Source organism: Corvus hawaiiensis, chromosome 4, assembly GCF_020740725.1.
Source record: "Corvus hawaiiensis isolate bCorHaw1 chromosome 4, bCorHaw1.pri.cur, whole genome shotgun sequence".
Lineage (NCBI taxonomy): Eukaryota > Metazoa > Chordata > Aves > Passeriformes > Corvidae > Corvus > Corvus hawaiiensis.
The window spans coordinates 34,467,773-34,486,684 of NC_063216.1; the positions used below are offsets into that span (position 1 = coordinate 34,467,773).

Below are 18,912 nucleotides of genomic sequence, written 5' to 3' on the forward strand. Positions count from 1 at the left end.
GGAATTGTCAACAAACGGTCTCACTGAAGATGACTTCTGTGAGCATGGAAGGCTGCCTGTGGTGAGCCATCCTTGGGTGCCTCTGGCCTCAGGAGCTCGTGTTTGCAAATCACAGCTAAATAAGGAGATAATTTGAGACCTGTTTGCACCTTTTTTAAACTGTGCTTTTTAAAATTGTGCCGTAGAAGTGGAGGCGTGACTGTATTGATCATAGTCTGCCTGAAGTAGGGTGAGTGACAGAATGGATTACTTAATAAATTTTGTACCTTTTTTTAATGTAGAGCACATATGACAAATGCTTTTTTTTTTTCTTTCCCTTGTTTAGAATGTGAGTCAGCTGCATTTTTCTTTCTCCTCATTGAGGAAAGGAGTAAGTGCTGTCTTGACCTGAGGATAACAAATGCTAAACTGAATGCTGCTGGCTGCAAATGCTGGGATAACTTGGTTCAAGCAAGTCAGGTGTAGAAGTTTGCAACATGCTCAGCCAAGTGTAGAAGGAGCTGCCAGTGGCATGATCTAACAGGCTAAATGTGGTGGCAGCTCTCGCAGTGTTTATGGTATCCTCCATGCCCAGAAGTCCCAGGTGTAACCAGTGAGTGCCAGAGGTAAGGTCTGGGACAAAGAGTGTAGTTCTTGGTGTTTCTCCTGGCAAGAGCAAACTCCTGGCACTCCCACATGGCCTCTCTCAGCAGCCAGCCCATTGCCCAGGAGGCAGCAGACAGCTTTCAAAGTGCAAGCAGCTCTGAATGAAAATCCATTTCAAGTAGATTGTATTGAGCTTTTCTTTTGATAGTGTATTTCTGTCATCAAGGAACCTGGCTTTCTATAAAAAATGTTAGACATTAATGAGTGCATACAGTGCATATGATTTTGTTTAAAATAATTCTGTTTCAATTCTTGGAAGTCTTTAAATTGCAATTTGAAAAATGAACCTGGAGTGCACCAAATATTTTCAATTGTAGTTGCTCAGCTGGATGCTGGTCGTTTCTTTTTTCTAGCTGTGATTCTTGAGTGTTTATGTTTGTAACTGAATCCTTAAAATTCCTTAACCAGCCTGGAGAGAATATAGCACAACAGTTCTAAGCAATGCAAATAATCACAGACTGATTGGTCTAGTTTGCTTGCCCCTTGTTTTGTGGTGCTTTTTATTTTAAAGACCATTGTAAAAGTTTGTTTTATTCCTTGCCATGCCGCCTATGGAAGAATTGCTTGCGAAAGGGACTAATGAATCGCACAGGCATAATCTGTTTAGGCAGTCTTAAAACATATAAATAAAAAGAAGATAAAAATTAATTGTCATGTTCCTTAGGATCACACCAATAAAACTTCATGGCTGGTTGCCTTTTTTCTTGTTGCTAGTCCTAATAATATGAAGAACTTACTAATATCATTGACTTCTTACTGCAGAAGAACAAATGGCATAATGTTAACGCTATTGTGTAAAATCATGTTTGTGAGGGCACCTTGCTATCTTGCTCTCTTGCTGTGAAAAAGCACCATTTTTGGCAGAGGAGTTGAAGCCCAAGCAGCTTGGCTGCCGTAAGGCAACCGGTCTCCAGTGCTGGCAGCCAAGTCAGCACTGCAAGAGACGCAGCTGCATCCACCAGCCTTTCTCAGAGTCCACTACACCTAGAGAAGAGAGATGTGATCTCAACTTCAGCTTTTTTCATCTGTGAGTCTGTCAGTAAACCAGAGAGGTGACTGATGGTATGGGAATAATTCAGATAAGTAATCCCCCTGGCCTAGGTTGCATTTCATCCTCATTTGCTGCTTCATGTTCCAGTATGCCTGAAGGAGAAATGAAAAGCAGGGGGACGTGTTTTTTAGCTCTAATGGTAGACAGTCAACGTTGTTCAGAGAATCTGAAGTTAAAATGAGAGGGGAATATATGATGGGTTAGGCTCCAGGTGCCCCTGGAGGGATATGAGGTTCGTATTTATGCTTTCTTGACTGGAAAGGAAATGTGCTGGTGTTGGCTTCTTCAGGCTGGTTGCAGAGAGGAGGTATTGCAGCAAAACGTAATTCATCCAAAAAGTGCAATAACTGATGCCTTTACTAATCTTGCTGGTCAGTATATATATCAATATATACTTTATATATTTTCTTAAACCTTCTGTAGGAGCTCGCTCGTGATCTTGGTTGCCATCCTTTATTATCTTAGTGCTTTGCCAAGTATGCTTGCTTTCTAGAACTGATTTTCTTTTTTCCAAAAACCTGTAGTAATTATAAAGATACTGGACTGTCTTTAAAAAGAAGCATTAAATAAAAGTAAAACAAATTCACTAAACAAAATGCAGCGGTTATTAACCAAGCAATAATTTCACTTCTGCTTTGGCTTTCCAGAAGCATCTTCTGTTGTTTGAGCACCCAAATCAGGAAATTGCTTCCTAAATTGTTTTGGGATATTAACTCAAGTTCTGTACTTACTGTTGTTCCTCGAAATAGATGCTGCATTTAGACAGGACCAAACTGAAAAGATTCCATAAAACATTTTGTTTCTCTATGTCTTTTACCACTGCATTTTTCCAGAGGTGTACGACGAGGGTTCATGGAGGGAATCAGTGAGGCATGCTTACAGCTACTGGAATTATGAGGGGCTATGAAAAAAAAAGTAACAGTATTATCAGCTATTGCCTACAGAGAACCAGCATGCTTTTAGGTCTTAAAAAACCAGCAGCTGAATGTGCCTTAATTAGTGCACTTGATTGCAGGGAATGGTGATTTTAAAAACTGAAAATGGATAAGCACTAATAATAGTTCTTTCCTCTCTGGGGAAAAATGAGGTGCAAGCAGCTGTGAAAAGATTGTGAAATGCTGTAATGATATGAAAAGGATTTGAGATGAAATATTATAATAGGGCATGTTTAGTTGCTCTCTGAAGTTCTGGTGTGTGTTTTTTAGTTGAGTAGGAACTTCAGTTTGTGTAATTTTGCCTGCATGTTGAAGGCTTACTTTAAAAATAAACAAACATAAACACCCACAGAAACCGTGCAATTAAATACTGGAGGAATAGACAGAAGGATAAAGCAGATTATAATGGAGATTCTTTTTAAAAAAACAGCAAAAGGATGAGAAATGAAGAGTTTAGCAGAGTGTTGTGTGCAAGGTTCTGTTCATTCAGCATTCCTACATACTTTTATTACTTACTGAAAGTAGGAAAAAGATCTAAAAATAATGAAGATCACAAGGAAATGTGTGTAAAGCAGTAGCGTGGATGAATCTATTTTAGCAAATACTTTGGAGCTGTGGAAACTTGCTTTTTAGTAGTTATGGTGATGCTAACACTTGAAGTCATTCCAATGTACTATAAAATACTTAATGTTGGAGCATTCCATGGCAGAGAATCTTTCTGAATGATCTTGGTCAATCTTAAAATACTGTTTGCCTTCTAGAGGAATTGGAAACTGAGACTGAAATGTTAATTGTGACTTCAGGCTATAGTACCCTATGCAAGGGTCCAAATCAAGAGTGTCTAAAAGTGAAGCCCCAGGTGTATTTGAATCTTCTATAATAAGACAAACTAGTCTGAACTAGTCTTGGTCATCTCTTGAAGACAATAAATCGTTTTTATACTGATTTGGATTTATTTTTCCAGTGGTAATAGTCTGATGGCAAGTCTTAAGTTTTGACAGTTTATCTTGCTGTATGTCTCACTAGGACCAGCATGTTTTATTTCATTAGTATTTTACTATTGCAATAGGAAAATACAGCACAGCATATATGCATCATCCTATAAGCTGCTCATTCCAAGGCAAACTAATGATTCCTTCATTTTATGTGTCAAGTAAAAAAGCCCCACATCTATATTTAGATAACTTGCTCACGAGATACAGCAAGATGTTCTTACTCAGTGCGCAGCACAGTGAGTTGGCAGGGATGGTGTTTCACATGACTGATAATGCAGAAGTTCCTGGTGGTATTGCTGTGGGTAGGACAAAGAATCGTGATGAAGAGGGAACAAGATAGAGAAGTATCCCCAAAATACCTATCAGAAGAGCCACTTAAAATAAGCCTTACTGCATGCTTGTGGTATTTTGGAAAAGGGGAATTAATATGTGTTAGAAAAGACTCTGTTTATTTAAAGATTTACTACTATTTCCAAAGACAGTTAAAGTGCAAGGGATTTCACTTTATCCAGAGATAACTTGAAGAGAACCACGCATACACTTACGTTATAGAAGATTTCAGAGGTAAAAGTACAGAAAAGAGTAATCAGTAAATACAAAACTGCTTTCTGTTTCACCAGGAAAGCGGTAGCATTTACCATGAAAGGTTAAGGTGTAATGTATGAGGAGAATTACGTGTTCTTCAGCACGTGACAGATAAACGCAAATGAACACAGTGGCTCTGTCCCCATTTTCTCTGAAGAAGAGGACACAACTGCAGATACCACCAGGAGGGCATCTTCCCATGGCTGCAAGTACTGTGCCCTATCCCTGAACTGACTGCCTGTTTGACTCTGGAAAATTGCTGAGCGTGAACTGACTCTTGATCATTGATCATCTAGTCATCCAATGTGTTTTTTCTTCAAAAAGCAAAGAAAATAAGGGAAAAAGTATTAAAAATACCACTAAAGAAACCCTCAACAAGATGTATCATGTGGAAGAACTGGCAGGCTGTGTGAACGGAGCCATTACAGGATAAAAACTTACAGGGATTTTACTAAGAGGTGCTTTGGTGGAGTAGATACTGTATGCAAGATTTTACACATGGTCCTCTCAGCTCTCATAGCTTCCTTTATGTGAACAGTAGGTGCATAAGCACCACAAAGGCCAGAAAAGGAGCTTACTGCCTAAACATTGTGATTTATAGGAACAAAAAAATCTTATACAGTGAGTGGCTGTCATTTGTTCATTTGTGGACACTTACTACACATCCTAAATTATCACTTGTTAACTAGTAAAATTTTTAAGTAGGTTTTTTTTTTTACTGAAACTTTCTATTAGATAAGCTGATTAATCTTACATTAAGAAAATGCTTCACACAATACAAGCTAGCTAGTTTGTTCTTCATCCTTCAGTGGTAAGGGGATTGTGTTTGTGCAAGTAAAATACAGCTTCACCTGGAAGTATTCTTGTCTCTGACTTCCAAAAGGGTGGATTTTCTAAAGCTTCTAAGTTTTGGTGCAGTTGCCCTGAAAAGTTTAAATGGAAAAAGACAACGAAGTCCGGGAGTGGGCATCCAGAAGAATATGCTGACGCAAAAGAACAGTGATGTCACAGGTGTGAAAACAATGATGAGAAGGAATCTCAGTTATAGGAAATTAAGACAGCAATTAAAAACAAATATTCAGGCTAGGAAAAAGGGCGATGAAATGTCTATTGACAAAAATAGACATTAACAAATAATGAACTAAAAAGTGTATTCCAGTGTGGTCAGAGATAAAGCACTTAATATATTTTGCAGTGGGGGGAAAAATACCCTTGATCAGAGATAGATTCAGTGACAGATGTGGATGGTAAAGCTGAGCAATTTAGTAAAGGAAAGAATAGCAGTAATTTCTGTTGCAGGTTTTGACGAAATGGGGCATATATCTACTTCACATCATGCTACTGATGTAATAAATCTGTGTGTCATAATTGAAGAAAATGTGCTAAAATAAGTATTCTCAGCTGACTGTGGATTATATAAACTGGACAAAGAGTTTTTTGAATTGCTGAAGTTAATGAATAACTGCAGAAATCTTAGTTTCCTGCTAGCATGGTTCCAGGGAAAGCTCCAGTAAAAAGCTGCTTTTTTGCCTTCCTGAAACTCCTGGAGGCTCTATGGGGACTGTTCCTGGCATACACCATATGCTGTTGTCATCAGCACTCATCTCTCTGGTGGCTGCTCTATTCCTGCATGAAGGTGACAATTTCCAAACTAAAACAAAGGGGGGCGTCTCTCTGCACCCAGGGTGCTGCAGTCTTGGCTCAGGAACTTGTTTGAACTCGGTGATGACCTTACAGTCGCCTCCCTCCCCCCACCCCATTCGGTTCTGGGAGACAGTAACTGCTAGGGAGTTTCCCAAGTCCTTCCTGTGTTGTCCTAATAGAACCAAGTTATTTAAATCTTCTTAATGTCTTCATGGCTTCAAGGTTTGTCCACAGGCCAGCTAATTTTTATCTCCAAATATATTTCTATTTGTGATCAGCATTTTTGTGTTAGTTTGTTTGGTTGTTGGTGGGATTTGTTTGTTTTTAACTCTGTCTTGAGCACTGAGTAATCAACACTTCACTGTAGCAGAATCCCCTTCCTTGACCTGCTGGGCACTCTTGCTGAGGGTGCACTCAGTCCCACTGTCCGTGTCGCTGACAAACCTGTTTAGCAGTACCAGTCCCAAAACTGAACCCAAGCCCTGAGGAATACTTCTGCTTTTCAGATTACTGGCAGACACCTTCTGTGGGATCCATGGTGACAGGTTTCCTTTCTGGTAGCTATCACAGAGAGAAGTGGCAAGTCTGAAGAGTTACCCTCCATCCCCACTTTCCTTTGATTCAAAGCTAGGAAAAGATCAGTCGTAACTATCCCTTGCCTCAGGAAGCAGAGGGCCAGGTGTATGGAGAAGTGTTGGCTGGCAGCTGTTGGCTGTACAAAATTAAGTGTTGATCAGCCCGGTGAGATCTCTGCTGGCTGCAGCAGCTCGTGGACAAGGGTTGCTGGATTTGCTTTTTGTTTTGCAGGATAGCTAATTTGGTTTGGCTCGTGTCAGAATAAATCTTTTTGCAGACCTTGAACACAGATTATGTGATTTTTAGATAGTTTTAGTGTAATTGGAAATTACTAGATATTTTTAAGGATTAAAAGTAGGAGGCCAGAAATTTGCTGTGTTTCTATGTAACCTTTCAAAAATTTAAGGCTCTGTTTCCTCTAGTCTGTTTTCCTATCTATTTTTCCCTACCCCCTTTTTTATTTTCTTCTGGAATTGCATTTCTTAAATCTCTACTGAAGTTGCCAAGGCTAGTTAGGGGAAGAAGATCGTGTGCCTGTCTCATGCAGTTCCTGTATTGCAAATACAGCTGAAGCTCTAGAGAAAAAAAGAGACCTCTATAGTGACTGTACAGGAGCAGAACAAGGTTACGTTCTATAGCTTTGATAGCTATCCAAAAGGTTTCTGTTTCTGGGGGATGGGTGTTCTTAATCACAAAAGATTCTGCTTTGCTGTTTTTAAGAAGAATTGTTGGACAGAATGGTTATGATATTGCTGTCACTGGTGTAGTTGTTTAGCACATGCATTGAGAAACAGGCCTGTATATATACATGCATCTAGACTTTCACCCAGAAAGCTCCAGTGTGAGTACCATATCTGGAACAAGACCTGCTGCTATGAGATAGAGGATAGCAAAATAGCTAGGATCTTTCTTTATCCTTCTGGCACACAGTACAAATGTTGCTCTATACATGCGCATAGCAATAAGGGAGTAGATTTATCAGACTTTATTGTTATGCAAACTCTGATGGACTTGAATAATATAAATACTCCAAAGGTACTGTAGCTTTTGCTTGCAGTCAGTGAGCAATGTATAAATACTAGCATAAATAAAATGTTGCAGAGTTACGAGTCCACTGTTGAAAAGCCTCCAGCTGTTGTAATTTTCAGACTACCCACTACTGTTTTCAGGGTCTCTGATACCAAGTAGATCATTTATTGTGGGTGAAACAGAAAGCTCTTTACATAAATAAAGTATGGTGTGTATATTTTAATACTAGGTCCTTAGAAGAACACCATGATCATCCCAACGTGGTAATGGGAGATCTCCAATCAGATGAAGAAGATATCATGAACAGTTCTGATGAAGATGATGACACAAATTCTGATTCCAGCAAAGGGGAGACTGATCCTCAAGAAGATAAACAGGTATCTTTTTATCTTTATCTTCTGAAGCTATTCCTCACTCTTGCAGTATTTCAGAAGTTGTAACCTGTTGGGATATTTTCAAATGTAAACCACCTATTGCTGTTGAGGTCTGATCTTCTGCTACGTTCTGTGAGTGCCAGCTTCGAGTGATTTTCCTTATTTTAATCTTATTTCTTCTTCAAATGAGGAGCAGGAAGACTGTTTTAACTACTCTGAATGAAATGAGTTTATGAGGGTCCTATCCCTCTCTTTGGGGATGTCCATGTTCTTACTTCTCAGTCCTGGATGCCCTGAAACCAGCCTGCCCATAGACCAGTGCCTCTCCTCAGCACCAGTCCTGGCAGCTGTTTCCTTTGATAGTAGTTACATCTGCTTCCTTTTCTTAAAAATAATTTAAAACAAACAAATCAACCAAACCCAAAGCCCCAACAAGATAAGCAAAAAAAACCACTGAAACTTTTTAGTGCTGGAAAAGAAAGCTTGGGGTGTCAGTCCTAAATACTGTTAAACCAAATGAGAGGAATAAATTGGGAGAGGGAAAGAGTCATGGGAAAAGCTTGTTCCTGTGAAACTAAGCAAGACTGTACCCATATAGAAGCTAACTTACCTTGCATGCCTCTAGAAATGCCCTCAAACTTTCACAACAGCGTTTTACAGGAAAGTGTCCCCATTAGGAGGGTTCTCAGGCAGGTTTTATGGAGTAATTTAGCACTTGCTGTGAGGCATCTGCTGTTGCTGGCTTCAGCTGCCTGCGGCACGTGTGGCCGGCAGCTGGGAATTAACAACCAACTTCCTCACAGCGAGAGCAGCTGCAGAGGAGAATGAAGCAGTCTCTGCTTCGGTCATCAGCTGGGCTTGTTTTATTTTTCCTTACCACAAGCATCTGGCTGTTTTGATGCTTTATATCTGTTAGGGCTCCTTTCCAGTGTTGTGCCGGAGAGCCTTATTTGTATCCCTTTGGTTCTCCCATTAGACACTCTCAGAGCCAGAGCATCTTTGAGCAAATGCAAAAGTGGTCCTTTCAGCGCTAGCTGGTATGTGAAAAGTCTTTCAAATGGGGCTGAAAACAGACTGTGGTATTGCTTTTTGTAATTGTTTAGCAGTAGCATCTTGTTCTCAAAATACTAATTTTCATCTCATTTGCAACATGACACATCTACAGTGATGGCAGATAGCTTCCTCTGCATAATTGACTTGCTTGTGAATTCAGTCTTGTAGGGAGCGTGTCAGCTGTGCTTTCTAAATAGGCACAGAGGCCTGAGAATAGGTGTTACAATCTTGCCTGAATGCGATGGACCCACACTGAATAGATCTAATTGTTCTTTGGAAATAAGTTTAATTTCATAAGTAAAATCCCAGATCTGTGTGCAGATGTCTGTCTATATAGTATATAAAATAAATAATGGATTTTGCACATATGTGGTGTTATACCAAATTATTTAATTTAGAAATGAATTTTAATTTACTAATTAGGCACAGTGTCATTTGAACTCCAATGAAAAAATTCAATTTAGATTTATTTTTTATTTTGAATACAACAATATCTTTAAAACCTACCTATGAGTATTATCTGTTCCATAGTTTAACGTCCAGCACTTGAGACTTATTTATCAGTTTGGAGAAGAACTAAATCTCCAGAGAAGTCTTGCAGCATTAGTGCTTCTGAAACAAAGATAATCTGATTTTCTAGATAAACTGTTCAGTGCCCATATTATACTGCCATACTCAATAGATCCTTCCCAGGACTTCCATCTCACTTGAGTTGTATATCCTGTGATGTTTTAGGGCTTCTCATCCTCTCTTTCTTTGCAGCCCATTAAAAAGAAAACCTGAATGTGCAATAGATGTGGTGACAGCTGGCAGCAGAGAAGCATATGGCAAACCATGAGAGCTGTTTTGGAGAAAGGGATTCTGTCTGAGGGAAATCGTACATGGAAGTTACACTGTGTAGCAAGCACATTTGCATCCAGATGCCTGCCCCACTTGCTTTATTATACCTGGTCCCTCTATCTGATGTTGGACAGTGCCTTTGGTTTTTTGGAAGCCAGATGTGCACATGAAACCCAGCATCATCTCCACAGTGTTTCAGGTGGATGACAAGGCTCACATTTCTGCATCTTTGGAGTACAGTTGCTATGTATTCCAGCAGCTCCGTTAGTAGATTGTCAGAAACTGGCTTTTCTCTTCAATGTGATTATTTTCCTTCTTTTTTTTTTTTCTTCTGTCATCTTGTTTTTCCGTAAAGAAAATACGTATGTCTTTTAAGATGTTCCTGAAACACATCTGAGTTCACTGCAAATATTACTGCTGCTGTATTAATCAGAAAAAAAATCAAATAATATGGAAATATTTCCTGCACTTTAGTACTTTTGCTAAACAATAATTGTTGTTTGCTAGGACTTAATTCATTATGGGCTTCAGTGCTTCCTGTAATAATTAAAAGAAAAGGCTGACAGTGTTGTAAAAACTGCTCTTAAGTAATATTGTTGTTTCCAGATAGAAGCTAAATTGATTTTCTCACAGGTCCTGAAAATCTAAGAAGTGTCAAAGCCAAGAGATTTCAAAGCAGTATGAAGTGTTTTTCTTAGAAGTAACTATAAAATAATTACATTTAATTTAAGGAACTAATAGCTGGAAATTATGACAGTTTTAGTAGGTGCATCATGTAACATATAATTTTATTTGCAGAGTAAGGCGGCTGGAAAGAAAACAAAGGTTTACCATATTGCCAAGGAGATCATGAGCTCAGAGAAAGTGTAAGTATCAGTGCTAAACTTAATAACTACTCAATTTATTTTAATTGGGCAATTAAAATGTAACTGTTTGCTTTTTCTTGCTTTTCTGATAGGTTTGTGGATGTGCTAAAGCTCTTACACATTGTAAGTACTCAAAAAAAAAAGCAGTTTCCTCTTCTATTTGTTTAATCTATTAAGGTTTTATGTTTAGGCTTTTTCGTAGTGACTGTGCCTTTTTTTCTGCTGCATCTACATATTCAAAATATAAAAATCTAATTAAGCTGAACTTTTAAGTTTCACATTTTACATAATGGATGAATATTTTGGTGGTTCCTTCTGGATCTCCTTAATAATTCATGCAGTTTCCAGTTGAGTGCGGGTGTTGAATACTGAAAATTGAATATATATCAATTTATGTTAATCAGGATCCTATTTATAAGCCATCTTGTACTGGCTTATAAATATGTACATAGCAACAAAAATAAAGTTTTTGGTTAGAGTAACTCCTTAAATGGTGGGGGGAGGCAGGAACAATTTACTTTTAGAAATGGTACATTAAAATGCTCATTCTTGGAGTAATCCAATTAATAGCTAATAGCTCTAAAGGTGCATCCATCACCATGGCAGCATATTTTTTTGAGGCTGCAGTTCCTTGACAGCTGTTTGCTTTCTGATAACACCTGCGATTGTAGTACCTGCAGTGTGTTGTACACAACAAAGGTTAAGTATTTAATCTGTGTTTGTGCAGATCAGTCATCTGTAAAACATGCTGTGTTGAAGGTGATATCGGAAATTAATGAGGAATTTTTTGTTTTCTAGCTCAATTTTGTGTGTTTTCTGTCATGTTAGAAATTATATGTGTTTGTACCGTTTAGTTAAGTGCAAGCACAGTGGTTTTTTTCCTTGGGCAGTAGAAGTGGTTATATTGCAAACAGGTGCATTGGTCTATCTCAGTCTCTTGAGAAGCTTGTTCTGTGAAACTGGGAACAAAGGCTCTTCTAGATGGTTGTATACAGTCCTGTAATACAGAGGATTTTTTCAGGGAACAAAAAACTTACCACATCATTTGCTGATTACTCTTCTGCTTTCCTCCTAGTAATTGATTTTCTGATTCTGTTCAAGCTTGGTTTTTAAGAGCTGGCTCAGTCAGTTGCAGCCAATATATAATTTGTATTCAACATGGCTTCTAATAGAGAACTCAATTTTAAATATTGGTTAAAGAAAGAGAGTTGTCCTAGGCAAGGACAACTTTTAAGCTATATAATTTTAAATTACCATAATTTTCAGACATTTAACTTATTTTTTAAAGGTGTCTTTGCTTTTCTTTTCAGTGTACCAGTTTTTTAGGTAATGTGTGCAGTACTGGAAGAAAGGCTGTTGGTAAGGAGGATGCAGGCATACAGAAGAACAGTGTGAAAAAGGGAAGAGTAGAAAGCTTAGGAAGTCTCTAGGATAAACTTAAAAGCTGTTCCCACAGTGTAAATGAGCGGTGGTGTAGGATGTGTTTTGCTTTTCCTTTATTGGATAACTTGCAACTCTATTCATGACAGTCTACTAGTTTCTAGCTGCCAAATAAAAACTATTAGAAATGTTTTTGTTGGCTAGCAATAACAATCAACATGTATTCAGCCTGTTCTAATAGGGAGGATTCTAGGCTAGGAGCTGAGGAAATACTTTGTCTTTAACTTGTCAGTTGCCCTGCAGCAGGAACCTTGGTGAGTGTCCTTATCAGAGAGGGCACTGGTTTTGAGCCTCTGTGTGTGTGTGCATTTTGCACTAAATAAAAACTGCCATAGCTGAGAAAGTTTGCAGACACCCAGTTTTTTATTGCCACAGAGTGGTATGCCTGAGGATTTGTGTGTTTGTCACACACATTAAATCAGTTGATTAAATAATATATTTCTTACGGATGATATTTTAATGTTGATAAAACTATCCTTTTAATTTCATGTGCACTGACCACTTTGGCTTACTACCTTCAGTGTCAGGATTACTAATTGCCAGTCAAGAAACCTCTGAAAAATTTCTGAATTAAAACTTAGATTCTTCCCAAACTGGGTTCTTTTACCCATAGTAAAGATTTGGCTGTCTGGGGGCTGCTCTGTTGCACCTTCTGAGCCATATATTAATGGTTTTCCACTTGAAATTTAGTGACTAATTCCATTAGCCATGATCTGAAATGAATAATACTCTCAGAATATTTTACCAATGTCAGCTAAATGCATCACATGGCGCCAAGGAAAAGGACTGTTGATGTAAGAAAAAGCTTTTTTAATTTGCTTCTTCTTAGAGCCTTTGAAGTGGAATCTAAAGCAGTTGAGAAGGTAGGAATGTGATTGCAAGCTGGTTACAAGTACCACTGAATTTTTTTAGCATTTTTTTTCTTTTATGTTGACAAAGTCAAGTTAGGTGGAGCAACTCTTCCAAGATACCAGGGTACCAACCTATGTGGACCCTGCTGCACACTACAGGTACATCTGACTGCTTCTGTTGAAGACACACTGCAAAATTATAAACACTTGGTGACACTTCTATAAATACTAAACAAGCTGGTCATAACAGAGGTAAGGGACTCACCTGGCTTTGCACACAGCACACAGTCTCAAACAGACACAGCAAATGGGGTTGCTTGAGGCTGTAATCAAACATTAGATGTAATCTTGAATTCTCTGTATTTCTGTTACAATGTTAGTATTCTTTTAGGGGACAAGATTCCAGTAAAATGCTTTTAGAAACTCCTGGAAACAAAGGAGTTTAAATCAAACTAGCTCTTCTGTATGCATGTTTGTAAGATGGTTCATGCATTGACTCCTGAGAGTAAACAAGGGTTGAGAATATGGGGGAAGTACTATTTTTTTCCCTAAGGACACTTGAAGAAAAAAGAAACAGTGAACCGGGTGTAAAACACAAGTGACATACGAGAAACAAATTCATCACTTCTCTCTGAGTTGCCCTGTGCGTAAAAAGCAACCGGTGTTCCTGGAAAAGGAGTAAGGCAGGATTGGTGCCCTTTGTACTTTGTTGTGGGATTCTTTGGAGATGGTTTGCTTCACATGAGTGAGAGGACCTCCTCAGCAGCACCCTGGCACTGAGGGTAAGGTGCCTGGCTTATTTGTTGTCATTTTTTGGGTGCATTTTCATTCTGAATTTTTTTCTTTTGCCAAAACCCTCCGCTCTTTTTGTTTTTCCACTCTTTTTGATTGTTTCCTCCCTGGCCACTGCAGGTATAAGCAGCAAGGCTTCTGGTCCAGCAGAGAAACTTGGTTTTTTGAGGTTACTCTTTCCACTGCAAGGCTTAGTGTGTAACTTCTTGCTGTGTGAAAAGAAAAGCTTAGGCCTGTGGGCTTTTGCCTGAGCCTTTAAATCTGCACTTCTGACTTAGACCCCTGTTCTGTCCATATTTGGAGTCTGAGACCAAGTAAGTAGGAGCCTGTCAGGAGGCACCTCTTAGCATTTCTGCAGCCACAAGATCAACCTCTTATTGGAGAAGGCAGATAAGAGGTCAAGCATTAATTTCTATTGTGTGTCCTTCCAGAGATACAAGACTGAAAAATTCTGGTTTAATGTTTCCATTTTTCAGAAGAAATTTGCAAAATTCTCTGTATAAAAACTATATATAGTTTTGTGTATCTATAAAGACTGATGTGTATTGTAGCCAAGTATTATGAAAAATAATAGTAGATTTGGAAAAAGAATGTAATGAAAAATAAAATAGCTATGGCCAGAGCAAAGTTCCAACGTCTGGTTCTGGCTTACAGCTGACTTACTGTTTGACTCTGAAAAATTCTTTCAACCTCCAACTCCTTTTTCTCCATCTGCAAAATTTAAATATTTGACCAGTCTGAGGTGAATATGTTGATAAATTTGTTGTCTCTGAAGTACTTTAGAACTGCTGAGACATTTGACAATGAGTTGCAGCTGTTATCCTCTTAGTAAGAAGACTAATAAAAATAGTTTTAGTTTAGAAGGAAATATTGTTCTACTACCCAGCCTATTGCCTGAAATAACGTTCTGGGAATATGCCATGGTCAAATCATTGATTATTGTAAAAAAAATAACTACATGATTTCGTTAAAGACTTAAAATTATTTTATTACCTGAGAAAAAAGGTGTGGAAGTGCCTGGCAGCTTTCCAAAAGTGATGGCATATGTTTGAAAAATGTCATGATCCACACTTAGTCATAGTCTTGATTAACTATAGTTGCTGTAGTTTAACTTAGCAGTTTATGGGTAATAGTCTGACTCTTTCTAGGAGTGCCTATTTATATTTTAAATAATCTCTTCGTGAAATCTTCTGTAGCTGTATTCCTAAGCAGTCATGTTTACAGTTTGTCACATCTAGCAGCCTGGCTGTCATGAAGCTTCCTCCCCTTCTCTACTCCTTCGCCATAGGATGTGTGTGTGTGTGTGTGTGTGTGTATTCCTTGAAAAGCATCCAAGTGCAAACATACTTTTTTTCCTTAAATTAAACTGATTATTTGAGCTATCTGCAGGTGTATTTAGCTGGGAGTTGTACCTCAGTGGAAGGGGTTATGACTTATTTTTGCTTTGCTGATGGTATGTTCTGGGAGAACCGATCCAAGATGAATATTGGTTGAAGCTTTAGGACTAGAATACGAGCCTGTGTTTAGAATATGTAGTACTTTCTCTTCCTGTTAAATTTCCAGGAAGTTAATTTCACCCATTTGAAATTACCTTCATTCAACTATTAGATACCTGAAGGTGCACTTGACCCATTCAGCAGTTGAGCCAGGTTTTAGTCTGCTCAGTACCTCTTTTGGTTTACAACTAAAATTGTCTTTTGCTCCTTAGACTGGCACAGGCAGATCACTGCTGGCTGGGAATCCTCTGATGGGAAGAACTGAGGGATTGTGAGTCAGGGCCTTTGCAGAGGGGAAGTGCATGGGCTGATCACAGATGATTCAGAACAGGGTCAGAATTATTTCAGATATCACACCCCTTTTACTTATTTAAGGAAGCTGCACTGAAGGAGTGGTGGGAGGAAACAAAAGCAGTGATGGTGGTAACCTCCTCAAATATTGTTTAAAAACTCCACAGCTATAGGGGGAGTGTATACTAACAGGATAAATAGAATTCCTACACATTTTCAAGTTGAAAGTGTTTTATCAAACAGTAATTCAGCAACAGTATGTACTCAGAAGCCTTTAATATGCCTAGACTAGATTTTTGTATGGACAAGTACCCAGTGGGAGGCTGTCTCAGCCTAGCATAAACTAAAACTGCTTCTGGTTTGAAAAGAATGTTCTTTCCAGGGATGGTGATGTGTGCTGTTCTCTTGAAGTAGCTGTGTGAAAACAATTACCTTTACCTAATCCCTAAAGATGGTATCAGAAGATTATTATTGGACCAGAATATAATGTAAAACTAGAAACTGTAAACAAGAATTTCAGAAAATGTACAATAGCCTCCCCACTTCTGAAAGGGAAAAAAAAAATATCTTGGTAAGAAGCTGGGGTGATTCAGTATAACTAGCATAATATTTTGGGTTTTGTCATGCAGCATATAAAACCTGTCTAGAGTTGCAAATATTTTTCAATGAAATAAGCACATTACTTCCAAAGTGTGGCAAATTGGTTTTTGGGTTTGTTTTTTTGTTTTGAGTTTTTTTTTAATCAGTAAGATTGGAGTATTTGAAAGACTCATTTTTAATTAGAAAATCTGTCTTTAAAATTCAGTTGTAATGGATTGTGGCAGTGCTTCAAACAATAATTTCTAGGACAGCCTAGGTGATTGCCTTTGAGCAGGCTGATGAAAGCAGTGCTCTTCAGCAGTTTTATATAGGACAATGTGCTAAATATGTTTGTAATATAAATCACATCATGCAGGCATGTATAGATATCAGAGCAATGTATATATTATTTGCAAGAGCAATTCTGCTTTTATTAAGCAGTGAACTGGTTTAGGTTTAGAAGGAGCTAGGTCCTGGTGCTTTAAATTACTACTTTTACTGCAGTTTCTAATTTCTAAGTCATTCACCTACTTGCATTAAAAGTTGTCATCTGAATACCTTCCACCCCTTGGGGTGAAATTTCAGGGTTTAGTTTGTAAACTAGCATATTTTACATCTAGTAATTAAACCAGACCTGGTCTATGTTTTGTCCTTTTGGATATGAAATTCCTTTTTCAGAAGGCTTGTTTACCTTCAAGTGTAAACTCTGTTAATTCCAACGTTGTTACATTTGTTTTTCTTTCCCCACCCCTGATCCCCAGGCATGTGCCCTCTGCATTCAACTCTTGAGTTTATCTCAAGATGAACTTGGCATGACAGTTACTTCACACCCACTGCCAGGTTAAAAATAAATCTTAATATGATTACAGTGACAAATGCATAGTCAGTAGTGAAGATAATTTAAAAAAAAAAGAAAAGAAAAGGCATTGAAGTTTAGCTCTAGTCGTTTTGCAGGCTTTTGAAATTTGAAAGGTTCACATTATCTTTCTTCCCTATATTTCCTCTCTGCAGTATTTACTCAGTTGTGGAAGGGGACTCAGGAGGTGATGAAGTAAAGTTTTGGTTGGCTGTTTCCATGATAGAGCCTTTCATGGCATAATCTATAAACTGTGATGAAGCTCATGGACTTTGGGTCAAGCTAGTTGAAAAACCAAATCTGTATTTGGAAAACGCCCTGCAGACTCTTTGAATGCTGTATCTAGAAGTTAAATAAATGCTCTTAACTACAGCTGACGTTCCTGTGTTATCTAGTGGTGCTTAAACCTGGCTCCCTGCTCTCCTTTTGTTGTTTGGTCAGGGGAAAGCCTGGGTTGTTGATTATGTACAGACAAAACTGCTTTGCTTTTCATCGTGCAAGTAGCCTTATGACGTTCAAACAAAATTCTTGTCTCGTCCTATGGTAAAATACATACAGTGTATTGTATTGTGGGGGCGGGGAAAGAATATTATCATAATATGATGATGCATTTTGCATGAAGCTCTCTAGAATGCCTCATTTGAGCTTTTGCCATTGTAATTCCATGTATCATTTCAGTGTTAAGCAGTGCCCCAGGGTCAGAAAAACCCCTAAGATGCAGCTGGTAGTTAACCTATGTGTCACTAGTCTGCACAGAGGATGTAAACCAGAACATTTCCATATGAATAACGCCATCTGTTTTTTAACTCCCTTTCATTTAGTTCTCAGCCTTCCCCTGTTAGAGCCAGTGCCCTGTATCTCCTTACAGTTTCTTGTCAGAACTGCCCAGTCACAGCCTTCATGACCCAGAGGGTCACAAACCAAGAAAGCATGTCTGGAGCTCACGTTGCCCAGAGCTGACGTAATGAGGAGGGAGAGCAGGGGAAAGTTGAGGCTTCAGTTTGAGAGACCCTAAATAGTGCCAGATGCTGGACTGACAGGATAGCTAGTAAGAACTGTAGTAGTAGACCTGGGGAGGGGGAAAAGGAGGGACTAAGTTTTTTTTTTTCCTCAACCTGAGGATCCTACAGGCTTCCAAAGGCAGGTGTAGACCCCATGCACATTTAAAATACAACTTATTATTGTACTTAGAACATTTTGTTGGTCACTTTTTCAGGATACCTATAGATTGTGCATGTGATATTAGGTTTCATTAACCATAAACTCCAGAAGAGCTACTTTGGATTAATTTTCTTTTTTGCCCAAATTCAAGTGAGACACGGTAATATGTAACACTACCTAATTTGTATTTTCTTTTTGTCAGTTAAGACAGTGTTGTTTTTCAAGTGAAATGCTAGATTGCTAAACTTCTTGAAGGATTTGTTTGCTTTTGAATAGGGAAAATACTTTGTATAATGGATCCTAAGTTTCAATCTTGGCCATGCTGATTTGTGTGGGATCAAGATCTTTAATTTTAAATAGTTTAATGAGGACCAGTGAGCCTCAGCTCTGTCCTGTTGGGAGCTGGTTATAGCATAAAAATGCTGTAAGATCCTTCAAGAGTAAGTAGGGTTCTCCTCCTCACTATAAATGTTTCGAAGGTACCAGGCAGTGTTGGTTTTGATCATTGCCAACATTTGAAATCTCATTATTCCCATGTTGTTACAGTATCTTTTTGTTAGATGTTAATTTTCCTGTATATAGAAGAGCTGCTACATATAGCAATTTTTTTTGACCCTACTTTTTGTCAGAGAGGAACATCTTCCAAAATGGCATTTGTAGATGAGTTATGAACGCTAGGATGATTTTTGAGTAAGATACTGTGATTGTGTTAGCTGATGTAACGGTTTTGCTTTTTGACTTACGTGTTTGCAAGAAGACACTCAAGGCTTCCAGCAACCTTGCAGATACAAGCCTTGTTTAGCCTGCCTTAGTTTCCTCATAAGTAATACCAACACATTTCTTAAGGGCATGT

At 38.4% G+C, this 18,912-nt stretch overlaps 1 protein-coding gene across 1 annotated transcript in view; it reads left to right on the top strand.

Moving 5' to 3' along the window:
* The window catches only part of FGD6 (FYVE, RhoGEF and PH domain containing 6), a 73,439-nt gene that overhangs the window by 21,235 nt on the left and 33,292 nt on the right, over positions 1-18,912 (top strand). Inside the window, exons 3-5 of the mRNA XM_048300884.1 lie at positions 7,690-7,837; positions 10,526-10,593; positions 10,686-10,716. Of these exons, the coding sequence (XP_048156841.1) occupies positions 7,690-7,837; positions 10,526-10,593; positions 10,686-10,716 (247 nt within the window). The remainder of the gene's footprint in view (positions 1-7,689; positions 7,838-10,525; positions 10,594-10,685; positions 10,717-18,912) is intronic.